The sequence below is a fragment of the Moschus berezovskii genome, chromosome 7 (assembly GCF_049115385.1).
Source record: "Moschus berezovskii isolate FMDL1 chromosome 7, NW_MosBer_1.0, whole genome shotgun sequence".
In the NCBI taxonomy this organism is placed as follows: Eukaryota; Metazoa; Chordata; class Mammalia; order Artiodactyla; family Moschidae; genus Moschus; species Moschus berezovskii.
The window spans coordinates 80594897-80614844 of NC_142466.1; the positions used below are offsets into that span (position 1 = coordinate 80594897).

At 41.1% G+C, this 19948-nt stretch overlaps 1 protein-coding gene across 1 annotated transcript in view; it reads right to left on the bottom strand.

Moving 5' to 3' along the window:
• Positions 1-19948, bottom strand: part of EBF2 (EBF transcription factor 2) — a 222576-nt gene that overhangs the window by 65171 nt on the left and 137457 nt on the right. The window contains exon 7 of the mRNA XM_055427247.2: positions 4304-4385. Within this exon, the coding sequence (XP_055283222.1) occupies positions 4304-4385 (82 nt within the window). The remainder of the gene's footprint in view (positions 1-4303; positions 4386-19948) is intronic.

Consider the following 19948-nt stretch of genomic DNA (forward strand, 5'->3'; position numbering starts at 1 on the left):
TGGGAAGAGGAGAGAAGAGAGAGGAGAGAGAGTTTGGTTGGATGCATGATTTGGTTAGAAATATTTTGTATTTTTATTTTGCTCAGATCAAAATCTCCACCAAAAAAAAAAAATACTTCAGATTAAATCTATGTTTGATCATATACCAGAGGTAGAGAATTGAAGCTATTTGTCCATATGTTTCAAAATTATTACATTTGTCATTCTGAATTATATATATAAGTATAAATTTATAATACATAGATTATATTTTTATATATTTATAAAATTCAGACTATATATATATATTTTCTAGGAATTCCTAAGCTACCATTCCTTCAGCTCATTCTCATAATTATCTACTATCTCTGGTTTTGTTTCATATACTGAACTTGATCCAAGTTTCTTACTTGACCTTCAGAGCACATAAGCAAGCCTTTCTCCACTTTAAAGATCTTTCATAGAAGGCTATACTCATAAGAGAATCTGAGTACAGTATAAAACTTTCCAGTTCTTTGGTGAATCAAAGGATACTGTCAAGAATGTGAAAAGTCAGTGATAAAATGAGAAAAATATTTGCAAATCATTTATCTGAGGGCCTAGTATTCTGAATATATAAAGAACACTTGCTAAGTTGCCTCAGTCATGTCTAACTCTATTCGACCCTAAGGACTGCAGTCTGCCAAGCTCCCAGTCCATGAGATTCTCCAGGCAAGAACACAGGAGTGGGTTGCCATGCCCTCCTCAGGGGATCTTCCCCACCCAGGGATCGAACTTGTGTTTCTTATATCTCCTGTACTGGCAGGTGGATTCTTTACCAATAGCACCACCTTGGAAGCCCATCAAGAACTCCTAAAACTCAACAATAAAAAAGTAACCTAATTTGAAAATGGGCAATAGATCAGTTGGTAAAGAATCTGCCTGCAATGCAGAAGACCGTGGTTTGATTCCTGGGTCAGGAAGATCTGCTGGAAAAGGGATAGGCTACCCACTCCAGTATTCTTGGGCTTCCCTTGTGGCTCAGCTGGTAAAGAATCCACCTGCAATGCAGGAGACCTGGGTTCGATCCCTAGGTTGGGAAGATCCCCTGGAGAAGGGAAAGGCTACCCACTCCAGTATTCTGGCCTAGAGAATTCCATGGACTGTATAGTCCATGGGGTCACAAAGACTCAGACACGACTGAGTGACTTTCACTTCACTTCACTTAAAGGATTTGAATTAGACATTCGGGCTTCCCTGGTGGCTCAGATGGTGGCTCAGATGGTAAAGAATCTGCCTGCAATGCAGAAGACCTAGGTTCAATCCCTGGGTTGGGAAATCTCTTGGAGAAAGGAATGGCAACCCACTCCAGTATTCTTGCCTGGAGAATTCCATGGACAGAGGAGCCTGGCAGGCTACAGTCCATGGGGTCGCAAAGAGTCAGGCACGACTGAACAACTAACACATTTAGAAAGAAAGTGAAATCGCTCAGTTTTAGACTTTTCATTAAAGAAAATAGCCAAATAGCTATTTTGGCAAATAGTCAAAAAGTACATGAAAAGATGCTCAAATTGTTAGTCATTAGGGAAAGACAAATCAAAACCATAATGAGATACCACTTCACACTTATAGGATGGTTAGGATTTTTTCTTTTTAAACAGAAAACAAGTAGTGGCAACTATATCAAGAAATTGAGACCTTTATATATTACTGATGGGAATGTAAAATGGTGCAGCCACTATGGAAAACAGCTGGTCAGTTCCTCGAAAATTTAAAGCTGAAGTTATCATATGACCGGGAAATTCTACTCTTAGGTATATACTCAAGGTATCAAACCATGTCCACAAAAAAACACTTATACATGAATGTTCACAACAGCATTATTTATAAAAGCCAAAAAGCAGAAACAACCCAGTGTTCATCAACTGATGTACAGATTTTTTAAATGTGGTATATTTTACAATAGACTATTATTCAGCCATAAAAAAGGAATGAAATATACATGCTGCAACATGGATGGACCTTGAAAGCTAAGTGAAAGAAACCAGAGACTAAAGGCCACATATTGTATGATTCTATTTATAGGAAATGTCCAGAACAGACAAATCAGTAGAGACAGAAAGCAGATGTGTGGTTCTCAGTGGGTGGAGAGAAAAAGGAATTGAGAAATATGGGGTTTTCTTCTGTGATGATGGAAATGTTCAGGAATGATATGGTGGTGATGGTTACACAACATTGTGAATATACCAAAACCTATTGTATTACACATTTTAAAATGGTTTAACTGGTGAATATGTTATATGAATTATATCTCAGTAAAAAAATGCAAAAGACTTTTTTCCTGTTGACTTTACCTGTACCCTAGAAATAAGACAATCATAGAATCCACAAGCTTATAAAAAAACTTTTGCATTGACTTTGTAAAAGTCAAGTACATTCTCATAGGATAAGAATTTCTCATATTTTGAGATGAACAATATCTATTCTAACCCTGTTAAAAATTCAGGTTCATTGACTGTATTTGTACCTATATTACCAAGAAAGTTTTTGAGCCCAAATAATGACTCATAAAATCCACTTAAAAACTTTTTTTTTAATTCAGGCTCATAAAAACTTCACTTAGAGAAGTTTTAGAGAAGTAGAGGAAATATTAGGTGCATTTACTTAGTGAGTACATTTCTAAAATCAGGGATAAATAAAGGTAAAATAATAAAATGACAATGCATTCTATTAAAAGCTTCTTAGAAGTGTCTTCTCAAATTTAAAGCTCTTTGGAAGGGATGATAGAGAATAAGGGTGGATATGAATCTAAGCTGCCAGTTTCTTTCCCTGCCTCTCCTTCTGGACATGAAAGCTAAGCTTAGATCATCTGGGTACTTTGGAATTCCACTCTTTTTTTGGACAGAAATTATTTATGTTTCCGTTTGGAAACTGAGTGCCATAAGCTTCTACTATGCACAGAGTTCCTGCTTGACCCCCAAGAAAATCCTCTTGTTTCTATTTGTCTTCATATCATACAGCAAAGAAAAGAGTCTACAGGATGAAGAAGCGAGGCTTAACTTTTTAGGAGAGGCTGGAATTAGTGTTAAACAAGGAATCAGAAAACATCCTGGTCACCAGAAGATTGTTCGACACTCACGATTGGGTGAAAAAAAATTAGAGGAACTTTTGGTTTTCAAGGTTGTGCTCACTGGCCTTGCCCATACCTATCTCCCCAACTCTTTAGTTACGCCACAGACAAACCACAGAAGCTCTCCGAGTGCTAGACAGCAGCAGCCACATCCTTTGTAGGGTCCAGTGTAACAAGAATATGGGCCCCTTGTTCAGAAATTATTAAGACTCTCCACAAAGGCAACAGCAAGCATAAACCTCACAGATGCATATGCTGCGAACTCAGGGTCCAGTGCAAGGAGTTTGATCAGACATTGGCTCCCAGCTCCACCATCTCCTTCCTGGGGTGACAGGTGAGTTATTTAAACTCCCAGAACCTTGCTTTCCCCACCTGAAACGTGAGGCTAAGCGTCCCCATCTCCCACGTTGCAGACAGGATTTTAGTCTCAAGCTAGAATACTATTGTTTAACATGTTTCTCATTTTTCTATAGGGAAAGGAGTGGGAGGTATTTCGACTGGGCGCAAACGGCAGGAAAGCCATTCGGCGGGTGAAATGTGGGTCCATCAAAGATGAGGGAAGGGGGCCTAGCGGGCTGCCCTGCCTCACGTCTCCAACCTGACACACTTTGCCTCGCTCTGTGTTTTTATTAGCTTGTATCCCCGGTACATCAGTGGCAGGGGTGATGAAACTGGTGGCAGATTTAACTGCCAGGCAGCTGGGTTACTGTCCCGTGGGTCTTGTTGTCATGCTGAGATCTTAAAGTGACCACGGCTGCTTAGGCGGCTGCTCTCCCAGACACTCCGAGAGAGACCACTGAATAGTTAATCGGTGGCAAAGGAAAGGAAGAGGCTGTTGCTTGCAGAAAGCACAGAGAAGCTGCTTTGAAAAATCCCAAGGTGGCTGAATATCAAGATCATGGTTCCTGCTGTGGGCAGCTGTGTGTGCACAGGGCAGCCTGAGGGCTTAAAATCAAATCTCCAGCCTGGGTTGGTGCCCTTCCCCTGGGGCTCTGGCAGTGGACACAGAAGTCCTAAACATTACAAAATGAAAAAAACCTTCAGTACTATCTGAAGAGGGTGATCATTTACAGTAATCTTGTTTTATTGTTAGCAGTATCCATGAATAATATTTTCTAGGGGGGAATAAAAGAAAAGGAAAAGGAAAAAAGAGAGTGCTAAGGAAAGAAGAAACAGGATGACTTATTTACCAGGCAAAAACTGCAGGTCCCTTACCTGAAACCTTCTCATGTCCCTTGGGTTTCCTGCTGTTTTCAAACAATTCTGATTGCACTTGAGGAAAAATTTTAAAAAGAATCTGTGAAGAGAAAGCAATGTGTTACCTTTTTAAGTAAACATTTTTTAAGAGAGACTATATCTGCATTATATTAGATTTGATTGGGAAGTGATTGGATTTCAGGTCTGGGGAATTTCAGCCAGCCCTGCCTGGGAAGGAACGCTAGCTGACTGTCTGCAATTTGCAAATTTGGATGTTTTGGATCCCAAGTCAGCTCCATCACTGTTGAGGGTTGTGGAGTGGTTCACAAGCTGGGTTCTGGTTTGTACACTGGCCCCAAGTGGCTAGGGTGTGCTCTCTCTCAAATAAAAAGAGAGAGAAAGAGGAAGAAGAAGAAGAAGAAAGGTTTCACAAACAGGAGTAACTCCTGCTATACAAAAATATCTCTCTCCAGAGGGTTAAAAATGACATGACTTCACTCAGAATCCCAGGGTTTCTCACATATGTTGCTTTCTGCTGGTCACACACATTTGCACATGCACACACCTCATACGTAAACCCTTGCACACAAAGGGGGTCTGATATTTTCAACCGATAGATATGAAATCAGAAAATGATGTTACTCTCCTAAGACAGTCAGTCTGTGCAGGTATATGCTGGGGTTTTTATGACTAAAAATAAGTGTGAATGTCCTTTCAGACCTTCTATGGATTATCCAGAAAAATACAAAGGTGAAGAATACCAGTTTGAGGTTACCATTCGTAAGACATATTTATAAGCCAGTACTATTCTAGATAGCCCTTCTGTGCACTTTTAGAATTGGGTTTCTTTGATCAGATGAGGACAGAAACCAAGAAAAATGGCAGAAGTTGGTCTTTTCAGCCATTTACCTGTTTAATGTTTGGAATTTTGTTTTTAAATACAATAAGTTTTTCATTTATTTCACTTGCAGAGTCCTTTTCCTTAAAAAAAAAAAAAAAATTCAGCTTTTGCAGTGTTAAAGTCCCAGGTGAGCAAGGCCTATTTCCCTTTCTGTTACTATGACAACGAAATTTTACCGCAGTCCCAAAGTCCCTTCAGAACTCTCACATCCATGCCTTGAATTAGAACTTTAAAGGAAAAGATATACATTTTCCCCAGGATTTACCAACAAAAATAAGTAGAAATCAACAATGCTTCCCAAAATTCTATTTTTTAAAGCAACGGTTGGTGAGATGCTCCCATGGTGACCTTCTGTTTATTTTTATTTCTTTCACGATCGCACAAAAGAATTAGAGAGCACTCCAATTAATTGTATTTAGCACTTAAAAAAAAACAAACACTGATGGGAAGATAAACAGTAAATGATGAAAGAGGAGAGAAGAGGAATTGCACTCTTTAGAGCGTTTTCTCTAGATTTACTAAAAATATTTAACCAAGTGCTCTTGACCCCTATGTGTAAGGTTGGGTATGAATTTGGAAAGAATAGCTAAATATTATTTTCAAATTTTATAACATCTGCTTTTGGTTTTTCTTTTTGAATCTTTTCTGGGGTGGGAGGTTAGGCATCACTTCCTGAGCCGTGAAGGTGTCCAGGGCCATTATCTGAGGTACCAGGCAGAGAATGACAAGGCAGAAGAGATGCCCCTTGATGCTTTCTGTAGTGTTCAAGCTCGCAACCTGCCTCTGCTTTCGAAAGTGCAATGGGGTGTTTGTCTAGAGCAGCTGGAGCATGTTAGAAAAGAAAGCGGCCTTGTATTTAATAACAGGTTAATCAGAATTCAAACATTTTCTTTTTTAAGAGGGAGTATATTTTCATTTGTGCCTTGCTAGCAGGGTCACCAACAGCCACTTAAAATGCCTGGAGATGCTGTCACAAAAGACTTAAAACCAGCCATTTTCTCACTTGAGTCTCTTTCCAACCAATAACCCCTGACCTCACACGGAATTTGCTCTCCAACACCCACTCACTCCCAAGTGGCTCAGTGGTAAAGAATTCTCTTGCCAATGCAGGAGACGCAAGTTCGATCCCTGGGTCAGGAAGATCCCCTGGAGAAGGAAATGGCAGCCCACTCCAGTATTCTTCCTTGGACAATCTCATGGAGAGAGGAACTTTGCAAGCAACAGTCCATGGGGTTGAAAAGAGTTGGACACAACTTAGCAACTGAGCACTATCACTCACAACACCCCCAACTGATCAGTAATTTATATCTTTCCCCTTACTAAAACCAAATTTTCTCTTTCTCACAAATTCCTTGGTTTTTGGAAAGTTTCACCACCACTGGGCTCCTTATCATGCATTCTCTTTGTTATACTTCCCCTCATCTACCCAATCCCCTCTTTCTTCAAAATGTACCTGCTGAAAACATTAATGTTCACCAAGGTATTATTAGATGTGTGGTATAGAAGTGCAAAGGAGATAAATGTTTACATAAAATCAAATTGATTTAGGGAAAGAGGGGGCCCGCTGAGAGACTTTATTTATTTTAAATTAGGACCCTTAACCGTTCTTTGGTTAGAAAACCCCTCCCCATTTTGACTCTTTTGCCTGCCTAGGGTCTGAGTTTGTAACCCACCCAGCACCCAGCACATTAAGGGTATAACATCCCGTTCACAGAAGGGAAGAGAAGGGCAGAGGAGGGAGGGAGGAGGTGAGAGAGAGGAAACAAATTCTCTTACATTGTATGCTTCTGCTGCTGCTAAGTCGCTTCAGTCGTGTCCGACTCTGTGTGACCCCATAGACGGCAGCCCACCAGGCTCCGCCATCCCTGGGATTCTCCAGGCAAGAACACTGGAGTGGGTTGCCATTTCCTTCTCCAATGCATGAAAGTGAAAAGTGAAAGTGAAGGCGCTCAGTTGTGTCTGACTCTTCGCAACCCCATAGACTGCAGCCTACCAGGCTCCTCCGTCCATGGGATTTTCCAGCCAAGAGTACTGGGTAGTACTTTCTAAAAGAAAGCTACTTCTAAACAGCTAGCACCAGAAATTATGGCCTGTGGATTTCAGATGTGGACCTAGAAATCAATTTAACTGAATTCTGGAACTTCCCAGGTGGCTCAGCAGTAAAGAATCTGCCTGCCAATGTAGGAGACACAGGAGACACAGGTTCTATCCCTGGGTTGGGAAGATCCCCTAAAGGAGGGCATGGCAATCCGCTTCAGTCTTCTTGCCTGAAGAATCCCATGGACAGATAGCCTGGCAGGCTACAACCCACCAGATCACAAAATATCAGACATTACTGAGTGTGCAACGCACGTACACATGGAGCTTACTGACCTCTCCAGTTTTCTTCTCTTCCTTTTACTGATGTCTCCCACCTTCCTCCCCTCCACCCCCTGCACCCGCCATGCTCAGGGGGCTTGGTACAGAACCCCCTACTCACCATCTTACCCATTAACCATAGGGTAACTCACAGAGAACAAACCCCCTGCATCTAGATCCCTGTGAAGCCTGGAAAATGTTAGCTCTCTCCATTCAGAAATGGGAAACCAAAGTGAACCACAGGATTCAGACCAAACATGCAAAGACTTATCAGGCTGGAAGTTGTAATTTTCACTTTCTCCAAACAATGTTGACTTCAGAAATATTCTAACCACTTATCGCAGTACTTCCGGCTAGGTTTCTGATCTCATTCCTTATAAGCGCAGGCTAATGGCAACAGGTTTATCCTTGTTTTATTACAGAAAGGGGAATAGAGAGTGGGATCCAAACCTGAACTCAAGTCCTCAGCTTTCAATCTGATTCCTGGGTCCAGTGAGGCATGAGAACACACCCCAAGGCATTCATTCCTTCGCTACACTGATATCTACTAAATACTGACAGTGTACGAGCCTTAAGCTCCTACCAATTATGTAAGCAGGTCACTTCACTCCTCTGGGCCTCAGTTTCTATGACTGTTAGGAGGGATTTAACTGGATTATCTCCAGTGTTTCTTCCAACCTTAATATTCTGTGATTGCAAAGAAAAATGTGTAGAGTTGACAACCCTCCAGAAATGGAAACATTGGAAGAAGAACCTTTTGAAGACAAAAGTCTATGACTTATTGAAGTTCAAAAGAGGGTGTGTGCAGGGATTTTCTGAGAGAGGACAACCCTCCTGAACAGAGACTATGAAAGAAGAATTACCAAGATAAGCTGATGGGTAGAAAGTGAGGTATCTTGGTTGATACCTTGGCCAGAGGTTGATGGGCTGGTTATTGAGTAAGAGGCTATTCTCTTAGGATCCTTTCTCTGTGCTTTGGCAGCAGGAGAAAGTAGCCAGGAATATCACAGATAACAGCCATCTCTACCCCTGCCTACCGTTTTGTGTGGCCCAGTAGCTTGAGGGTACAGGTTTACAGGGAGGTGGGGAGAAAGTTTGCCAGATGTCAGCTCTGTGCCATACTCCAAGCTATGTGCTTGATATCCATCGCCTCATTTACTTCCCACAACAACTATATGAGTGACAAATCATCTCACAGCTAGGAAAAACAAAGGTACCAAGAATTTATGAAATTTGCCCCAAGATCACACTGCTTGTCAGCAACAGAAACAAAGATTTGAACTGGTGGATCTTTCTGGCTGCAAGCCCCATCTGGAGTTCTGTGCTTCCTGCACCAATTAGATCATGATGATGGTTACCCAACTCGGTCAATATACAAAAAACCATTGAATTGTACACTTCGGATGGGTGAACTTTATAATATGTAAGCTATATCTCAATATCACTGCTTAACTTTGTATAGGTAAATCAAGAGAAATGCTAGATAATTCCTTCTTGTTTACTGGTTTTTATAATAATGAGTTGGTTCTCTGGTGTCCTCCGAAAGCAAACTATAAAGAGTTTTTTAAAAGTTAAAATATATATGAGTATACGTGTGTGTGCTCATTCATCTCTAACTCTTTGCAACTCCATGGACTACAGCCCACATGACTCCTCCGTCCATGGGATTCTCCAGGCAAGAACACTGGAGTACGTTGCCATTTCCTAATCCAGGGGATCTTTCCGAGGCAGGGATCAAACCTGTGTCTCTTGCATTGGCAGGCTGATTCTTTACCACTTAAGCCACCTGGGAAGCCCAAATATATGTATATATAACTGTTTAAAGGAAAATTTCAGAAAACATAGTCTGAAAAAAAATTTTAAAACAACAACAAAACTTATGAAGGATTCTGGTTTCTTGGAGAGAGAGAGAGATTATAGCACTCCAAAAGGAAATATTAGGTCAATGATAGCTGCACAGAAGTATATGGTTATGACTAAAAGCCCTGCTGAATTCATTCCTTTATTCATCTGGCCAATTTTTAAGTGTGGAGTGTGTGCCATGAAGGTTCAGCAGAGTACCAAACAAGACAGACAAAATCCTTGCCTCCATGGCACACACAATCAAACTATGCAAAATGTGCTTCTTCGGTTTCTGAGATGAGCCTGGAGACCTCTGAACACAGGTCTGAAAAAGAGCCTAAGAAGCTTCCCCAGTGGTTCAGTGGTAAAGGATCTACCTGAAATGCAAGAGCCACAGGAGACACGTGTTTGATCCCTGGGTCGGGAAGATCTTCTGGAGAAGGAAATGGTAACCCACTCCTGTATTCTTGCCTGGAAAATCCCACGGACAGAGGAGCCTGGCAGGTTGCATGGGGTTGGATACAGTCCATGGGGTTGCAAAGAGTTGGACATGACTGAGCAACTAAACAACAGTGCAAAATCCAGCATACTATTTCCCCAGATTTGTGGAAGAGGCCATTCCATTTACCGCCAATTAAAAAAAAAAAAAAAAAACACCTTTCAGGAAGCACTGAGGAAGGCACAGAGGCTTCTTTCAAGAAAAAGATTGACTGCATGCTCAGTCGCTTCAGTTGTGTCCGACTCTTTGCAACTGAACGAACTGTAGCCCTCCAGGTTCCCCTGTCCATGGGATTCTCCAGCCAAGAATACTGGAGTGGATTGTCATGCCTGCCTCCAGGGGATCTTCCTGTCTCAGGGATCAAACCCAAGTCTCCTGCGTCTCCTGCAAGTGGATTCTTTACTACTGAGCCACTGGGGAAGCCCCCAAGAAAAAGATTAGACAGGGGTATATAGCCAAGGAAAGTGAGTTTGGCACTAGTAATAACTACCATTATGCCGAGCCTTTGTCTATGCAAAATAATACGTAAAATGCCTTTCACTTAGAAATTTCATTCCTTATTCCCTTAAAAAAATTCTAATTCCATCTACCCTGGAAACAGCATCTGTGATGACATGGCCACATCTTACATGCTGTGAAGATGGGGAACTCCCACCCTCTCCAAAGTTCAAGAGCTGGGATGCTGTATCTGCTTCTGTCTCAGCCACAATGGCCACATATGCAGGTTGGATCACTAAAGTCTGAGCCACATATAAGGTTGATAAACTATGTAGGTGCTTAAAGGTCTATGTCTATTGATTTTTGAGGAAGACACATTTCATCTGTATTAGCTGCTGAACTTTGTTTTCCAGGGTCCAATAAGTTAAAATATAATTGCCCTCCTCTGTTTGCACATACTTCTGAAAAGAAAATAATTCTGATCTTAGAATACCTTTATATCATTTTTGAGAACTATGTTTGGATGCATTGAATCATAGAAGCATATTTGAAAGAAATGGGCAGTCGCCTCTCTTCTGCCAGGATTCTTTCAAGCTTACATTCTTTACAGGACCAGGCAGAGGGAGAAGCCATTATGGATGGACATACCCATGGGGCTATTTTCTTATTCTAAGAACTGCCTATTTGGCAGCTCACTCTGCTATATCTGGTAGGAAAATGCCTAAGTGATTGGTTTCTGCTTAAGACCAGTGTAAAATACAGTGATAATGTTCTAGCTTTAATTTAGGTCTTAACTGTAATATCCTCTTTGAACCTTCTGACAATAGAGAAAACACATTTTCCTCCCTTGAAAGCCTCCAACAGAATACAAACTCAGGCAGCCCAAACAAGGAGAAGGATAGCAGATAGCAGTGGACCCCTTCCTTGGCCTGACGATGATGTGACCTTCATCAACCTATTGATTGTTGAGGTATCAGCCCAAGATGAGAAAGGGACCTGGAGCTCTAAAGGCCTTGTAAAGACTCTCACACAAGTCTATAAAAGTGAGGAGACTTTGGGAAGTCTCCGATGGCTCAGTGGTAAAGAATCACCTGCCAATGCAGGAGACGGGAGTTCCATCCCTAGGTTGGGAACACCCCCTGGAGAAGGAAATGGCAACCCACTCCAGTACTCTTGACTGAAAAATCCCACAGACAGAGGAGTCTGGTGGGCTACAGGCCAAAAAGTCACAAAGAGTCAGACACAACTGAACAACTAAGCACTAAGCACCGGGAAGTCAAACTTCCAGTTGACTCTTGCTATACCCTAACAAAAGTGGCAATGGGACATCTGAGGATGGTTGGTTGGTACAAATAGCCCCATGCTTGGTAAGACGGTGGCTGGTACAAAGACCCAAGAAGATCCATGGAAAGAGGAGACAATTTAAAATTTTTGACTGACTTATTTAAGTTCAAATCAAATACTCCTTTTTATCCGTTTATTTAAATGGCTCCTTAAAAATGTAAATATAAATACACAAATAGAGTAGGTACAGAATCTTTCATCTCCACAGACATTCCTAAAGTGTTGTATTACCATTAAGGCTTTTGTATTACCATTAAGTCTTAATCACCTGCATGATTTCAATGAAATTGAAACATTCAGATCTGAAAGATTTAAGTTTAAAGAAATATTTTAAGGAATATATTTTTTTTTACATCAGATTACATTTTTTTTTTCTTGGCCACACCATGTGGCATGTGGGATCTTAGTTCCCTGACCAGCAATTGAACCTGTGCCCCCTGCAGTGGAAGCATGGAGTCTTAACCACTGGACTGCCAGGGAAGTCCCTACTTCTATTTACATTTACTCTAACTCCCCTTGGGTAAAAGTCTAATTTTTATAATAATTATATTAATAATAATAAATAAATAGCCCCTAATCATTGACTTCATACTATTCACGATGTATAATTTCATTTAATCCCCTCAACTATGAGAGGAAGAGAATTAACAGCCCCATTTTACAGAGGAAATAATCAAGACTCAGGTTAGATTACTTGCCCAAAGGCAAGCAGCTAGTAAGTGGAAGAGCCAGGAGGGGACCTCAGGTTTGTCTGACTCAGAAAAACTTTGTTAAGGTGGGAGGTTGGCCAAGTTTCTTTGGAAAGAAAAGATGGAACACATAGCCAAGCAGTTCTTTTTTTTCCAGGGGATCAGTACCTCATTGATCGACACAGGAGATCACATCACTTCTTTATCTTTATAAATAAGAATGGAGTCATTCTACATGTTATAAAACAAGACAAGAAAACCAACAACAATGTCTATCATTCCTATCAGGGACTGTGTTCTCTAGAAATTCTGTGGCAGTACTAGAAGCTGCAGAGGAAGATAAGCAAGTCTATCAGATATTTGGGAAACAAGACATCTCTAGAACCCACATGGTCCAAAGAAGGCATGGCCCAAATAGCTGTAGCACCTGCAAAAAGAATGTGAAATGTTGCTAAAATGGATGAGGAAAATACAAAGTCATTCATCCATCAAGACTATGGAGGGAAAAAAAGAAAAAAAGCCGGAAGTCAAACATGTAACATAAGAAGTTGAAATAAGTCTTGGAAAAATTTTTTGTGAATAAGTCACCAAAGCTAAATTTTGAAAATCATTACCCAGGGGACAGAGGAGAGTCTTCTACACTGGAGATTTTTAAATAGACCAGCAAGCAAACTCCTTTGGTGACAGATAGTTTCAGTCCTATATGTGGCAGCTCACCGGGACGAAGCCCTATGAAGCCATTTCCAGATGATGTCAAGGCTTTTGCAGTTATTGTTGCTGCCGTTTCTTACTTGCTTGCTTAATATTTATTGTAAAAAGAAAAAAAAAAAGAAGTAGGGACCTTTAGTTTCATCCTCTGTAGTTTCATCCCAGGCCAGTAGTGAGGATTAGTTATCCATGCAAAGTGTTTAGGCAAATGCCTGGTACCTGGTGACTTGGTGGTAAAGAATCTGCCTGTCAAAGGAGACTCAAATTCAATCCCTGGGTCAGGAATAGTCCTGGAGGAAGAAATGGCAACCCACTCCAGTATTCTTGCTGGGAAATCCCATGGACAGAGAAGCTGGAAGTCAACTGGTACCTTTACCATTTGATACGCCCCCCTCCTCTGAATTACCCCTTCTCACCAGCCACACTTGAAAATGGCCCATTTTCCAAACAAACCTATACCAGAGGGGAGTTCCCACAAATTTAAACATGCTTCTCTCTGCACTGTTTCTCTCTCAATATTGGTATATACTCCGCTTGAAGAACTTCCCTTAATCTCTAGGGAGGGGCACTTTAAAAAGAAAAAAAAAAAAGAACATGTAATTAATCCATGATAAGAGACTGAAGGAAAAGCACAACAATGACGAAAAAGATGGTAGTTCAAAATTCTCATGGCGGTCTCCAATAACCCGTGGTCAGGCAAAAGAATTCAGAGCTGCCTATACCCGCTGACTGGCAGTGCGCCCCATCAAATCATTTTCTATTCGGCATTCACTCCCAATTATAAGCTCCTGAAAGTGGCATTTCAGTTTGGAAATGGACCCTTCATTACCAAACACACTGCCTCCTGAGCGGAATCCGCTGTGTTCACTTAGGCACCAGAAGGGAGCAACTCCCCCGCTTATGCGATTCCAACACCGTATCTACAGGCTTCATTTCAAAGCCATCTCATGATTTCTCGGGAAGTGAATGTCTCCCATAGCTCAAGTGGCAAGCAATCGACTGTAAACAGCTGCCAAGGTGCAAAAAGCAGGGGCTTCTTTGATTCGCCACTTATTTCTGACCAGCAACATGCTATAGTGTCTTGAAGACCTGAGGTTACATGTAGGGATTTTTTTTTTTTCTTTCTGTATTCAGACATGTCTTCACTCTCCTGAATTCCATTACTTGGCACCAGGAGGCTTGTAGGGAGAAAAATCTCCAAGGAGAAGAGCTTGTTTTTGCACTCGGATGAAAATCTGACACCATTAATGAAAATAATAATTGAACTCTCTAGGCTTGAATTGGGATGAAACACAACACTAAGAGCATGTTTGTAATTCCAACTATTCTCATAAACTGTCTTTGGAGGGCTCTTTGCAACGCTCACGGTTCCATCTTTTCCTTTTTTTGTTGTTGCTTTTAACCTGCATCCTCTTCTTCACCCTGTCCCTTCCTCTCTTTTCTCATCAAGAAAGAAAAAAGAAATCTGAGCAACACTGAACATGCTACAGACTGACTTCAGAAAACATCTTTCAGTGAGACTTCAGAACTAGAATACAAATCTATTTCCCATTCCAATGCCAGGATGACTTGGGTGAAAGAAATGAAGTTATTAGCCAGCCATCAGCTTAGTGGGTCTTTACCATCCTGTTTCCTGAGCAGTCCATTCTCCCCCTCTGCAGCCTTCCCCTCCCCCTCCCACCTTACTGCCCTCCCCATGAAGCTCATCTATGCTAGGCTGAGCAGTGAACACCAATTACACCAAGAGCCCTTTGCTGCTGCCTGGTCCGCTGGTTTTACTGTTTTGCCAGATGGTTGAGGCCAATGTGTAAAACTCTCTACCATACCATTAATTCATAACTCGGTAATAACTTTCCCACGGCTCCAGGAAATTGAAACGAAGTGCAAATGTGAATATTTGGAAAGGGAATCAAGGTTGGACCACTATTTACACCTGACAGAACAGATACCAAAAAGATGCCCCTTTTTACACAGGATGGAGTGTTAACTTTCCCGTAAAGAAGGCAGACTGACTCCATACACAATGTTTGATTATGTAGCAAAAAGCTCAGAGAGTTTGCGTCCCTCTGATCACTGCTTCTCTCTGCAGTTTTCAGCTTGCTACCTATCGCACCTATGGGTCCATTCACTAATGACCTTGAGTTTGAGCATCTATGTAATGTTATATTCTGATGACAGAATTGTAGATTAGCAGATATGAATGCATTCTCTTGCTAAGACAGGACACCATCCAATGTTTGTTAGCATCATTAAACTAAAACTGACTTTTCACCTGCTCCCATACCATATGCAGCTGCAAATTTTTAAATTAAACTATGAAGCCATGCATAAATTTACATATATTACAGACTAGCCTCTCCATTTAACATGCAAATGTACTCCAATGTTTCAGAACACCTTCTGTCGCTAATTAATTTGCTGAATTATAATTAGACTAATCCTGCATAATTAATAAGCACAGATTTTTTTTTAATTTGTAAGCAGCTTGAGGAGATCATTCACTTCCTTCTATAAACTGCTAAGTAAGTGTTAAAAAAAATCTGGAAAGAACATGTGCGAAAAGGTATGTTTGATGTCGCATACAAACTCAAACTAGCGTGGAGGATACAGAAGTCAGTATTGATAAAGGTACATATTTGAAGCCAACATTCAAACAATCAAAAAAAGTCTCATTCAGAGGATGGGGACTAATTCTCCCTTTGTCTCCTCGTATATAGTGTTTTATTCTTTGCCTTCTATCTGTCGGATCTTCCAAGATCACAGAGGCGGGAGAGGATTAAAGTAACCGTATGTTGTATTAGAAGAGATAATGATATTAACACTCCACTGTATATCAAAACACTCTGTGCATGCTGGGTGCTTATAAGCCCCTTTGATGGTATTTGGAGTCATTTTCATTTTGGCTGCCAAAAACACCCGAGATCCATCTAGTGGAAACAATTAACTTCCATTAGTACTGTATCCATTTGGTAATGATTACAATGAAGGGTCCCTCTTTCAAGCTGAAGAGTAGAGTCTCAAAGAAACGTATGCATCTGTGTGCTTGACAATGTGAAACTAGACAGTATTATAACCAACCATGAAGCCTAATTCTCCCAAAATAAACCAGGATCCGGAGAGCACAAGGTATGGGTCAATGACCAGGGTAGAAAATTTGAAGCAAGATTGGAATCTAGAAGGTCAAAGTAAGCTTAATAGATGTGTGTGTGTGCTCAGTCATGTCCAACTCTTTGGCACCCCATGGACTGCAGCCCACCAGGCTCCTCTGCCCATGGGATTCTCCACGCAAGATACTGGAGTGGGTTACCATTTCCTCCTCCAAGAGATCTTCCCAACCCAGGAACTGAACTTGAGTCTCTTGCATCTCCCGCATTGCCAGGTGGATTCTTTACCAATAGCCATGCAAATTGAGATTCTAAAAAGACAAAGTGGGAAACATGCTTTCTGGTAGGGAAGATATTAAACCTTCAAAGAGGGAGGAAATGTAATTTCAGAAAATAGAGAGCTCCTTGGTCCTTCTACTCAGTGAAATCACTAATATCAACCAGCCAAAAAATTTTTAAGCCAGGGACTTCCCTGTGGTCCAGTGGTTAAGACTTCACTTTCCAATGCAGGGAGTGCTAGTTCAATCCTGATTGGGGAGCTAAGATCCCACATGCCTTGTGGCCCAAAAATCAAAACATAATACAGGAACAATATTGTAAAAAATTCAATAAAGACTTTAAAATGGTCCACATCAAAAAAAAAGAAAAAGATTGTTAGGCCAAAAGGATGGAATGAAATGAGCTTGGCTTTCTATCACTGCAATTTCATTTTTTATAGTTACTCTATACACAGTACTGGAGAAGGCAATGGCAACCCACTCCAGTACTCTTGCCTGGATTATCCCATGGATGGAGGAGCCTGGTAGGCTGCAGTCCATGGGGTCGCTAAGAGTCAGACACGACTGAGCAACTTCACTTTCACTTTTCACTTTCATGCATTGGAGAAGGAAATGGCAACCCACTCCAGTGTTCTTGCCTGGAGAATCCCAGGGATGGCGGAGCCTGGTGGGCTGCCGTCTATGGGGTCGCACAGAGTCGGACATGACTGAAGCAACTTAGCAGCAGCAGCAGCATATACAATACAAACTTCTGAAAAGTGGGAAACAGTTTTCCCAGTTTCATTACCAAACCAAATATATCTTCTCCCTTACTAGCCAGACAACATTTTTTTGTTTGTTTGTTTTGACAAAGCTTCCCTTGTGGCTCAGTGGTAAAGCATCTGCCTGCCAATGTAGGAGATGCCAGTTCAATCCCTGAGTCAGGAAGTTCCCCTGGCATAGGAAATGGCAACCCACTCCAGTATTCTTGCCTGGGAAATACCATGGACAGAGGAGCCCGGAGGGCTACAGTCCATGGGTTTGCAAAAGATTTGGACACGACTGAGCGACTAAACAACAACAAAGACGTAAGCAAGCTTGGGACTTTGAGAAGAAAGTCAGACAGTGCACTAATCTCTCGGCAGCCTGTGGCCACAGCCAGGAGCAGATACCCGGTGTTGGAATTGAGGGGTTTCTGCTTCTGTCCTGAGAGGCATTTATTAGACAATTAAGTTCTATTCCCTCATCTGGAAGGGGAACCCAGAACAGCTACCTTCAGGGGCTAGTGAGATGGCTAACCAAAGTAAGAAAAATATTTTGAAAGCACCTGGAAAAAGCTGCTGCAATTTTTCTGAGCAAAGCGACATTATTGCTTGAATCATGAGGACGCATAAGACATTTGGACAGTTTTTCTGAGCCAAACCATAGCCTCTGCTGTTGGTTCCCATCTGAAGAGATTAAACGGTTCGGGAAGATATTTAAAAGCCCAGAAGAAAGGGAGCTTTCTGTGCTTTTTCTGAGTTACTCAGAAGGAACATAACAACAGCTGGAATAATAATATTAATAAGGCTAAAATTATTTCCTTTCAAAAAAATAAAGGCATGGTAGTGGAAATCTTTAATAATGTCTTCACCCTTCAAGAAAAGTCATTTTTAACGTCTTATGCTTGTCTTTCAGACTCCCCATACACCATTTTGAGTGGTTATAAGAGGAAATATGGTTGCTCAGTAGTCAGGAACGTGTGTGGGTCTATTTTTCTAAAGCAAAAATGTGTTTAATGGTTAAACTCAGGGTGAAAAGGGGGTCTCACTACTTCCTTCTGTAACATGTTGGACCAAATATTATACCAACTTTCTGGGGGCAGATCTTAGAGATGGAAAGAGTCAGACAGGATGCCCAGACCAGACTCCTGTATGGATAGGCAAGTAGCTTGGCTTTGCTGTTTGGAAGTTATTTTCTTCAGCTTTGTCAGCCCATTTCTATATAGGTATCAGTGGGAAAGAGCAAAAGAGAAGCAATTGTGATCCATGTAGAGTTAGCTTTTCTGAAACTCTTTCATGGGAGAAAAGAGAAATGACTTCGGGGCATTTAAACACGAAGGTGTAAAGCAATTAGTGAGCAAATCCACATCTCTGGTGGATGTCTTTTCCCCTCACAGATACATTCCAGGAAATTTCTCTAATTTTATTTTTTGGCAGGAGGATTTTCCTCCACGAACATCATTCTAGTTTATGCCTGTGATTCATTCTCTCTCCTTCCCTTTCTCTCCTCACTCCTAATGATTTCCAAATTTGAGATGATGGGTTGCAGTTTTTAAGCGTATTATCGAAGTCAATGGGGGTTGGGGGTGTTGAGTTGGGAAGAAGGGGTGACTCAGAAAAGAAACCAAGATGATAATTATATCAAAGCTCAATTTCATCTGAAAAGTATGACAGCTCTCCTCCACTCCAGCCTTGAAGGCCCATATTCACAGTTAATGTAACCTTCATGCCAAAAGAGGGAAAAAGAAAGAATGTGTAACCTGACAGGTAGCAGGTGGTACATATGGAATTATCATTGGCTATTAACACCAGGTCGGGTATCATATTAGCCACTTTCAGACTGCATTTGCCAAACCCACATAAAAATATAAAACCAGGTATTTCAATATTCCGTCGCTCTCTTAGCAAAACAGATTTTCTTATATAACTCATAGTGGAGTCAGCCGGCTTTCATTAGAATCTTTTTAAACTTTTCTTTTTCTTAAAGGAAGAACTAAACCTAGTTGATAGAAAAGAGAAACTGGGACAAAAATCAGGTCAAGAATTTGATACAAAAGGCATTCAGATAAAGCTAATAATATTCCAGAGTGTTTTCAGTTAAGCAGACTATGATTATATTAGTCTAATCTCAACCTGACCCCTATGTAATCTACACGAGGTTCCAGGTATCCAATATTATTTTCATTTTTTTTCACTGAAGCTTTATTGATTCTAAGTGCTCTATGCACTTTGTGGGATATCACTAACTTTTTGGAGATTTCCAAATCTTAGCACCAAAAATGAAACCTTGCTTTTAAATGCCATTGGCGAGTTCTATGTGTTCCCCTTGCCTTCACTGTTTGGAATACCATCGCATTTTCTATTAACTCTGGTCATCTCAGAAAGACCAGTCACTAGTCAGTGAGTGGTTCTTCACTGGTCAGTTTTCATGTTGCCTGTGAGCAGAGAACAAGAATCTCTTCATTTACTTCCTCTTTAAAAACAAACTAAGACTCTCTGCTATACAGTGTGTCCTCGTTGTTGTTTAGTCACTAAGTCGTGTTCAACTCTTTTGAGACCCCATGAACTGTAGCCCCCCAGACTCTTCTGTCCACAGGATTCTCCAGGCAAAAATACTGGAGTGGGTTGCCATTTCCTTCTCCAGGAAATCTTCCTGACCCAGGGATCGAACCATGTCTCCTGCATTAGAGGTGAATTCTTTACCACTGAGTCACCATGGAAGCCCTTATGTCCTCATTAATTATCCATTTTATACACAGTAT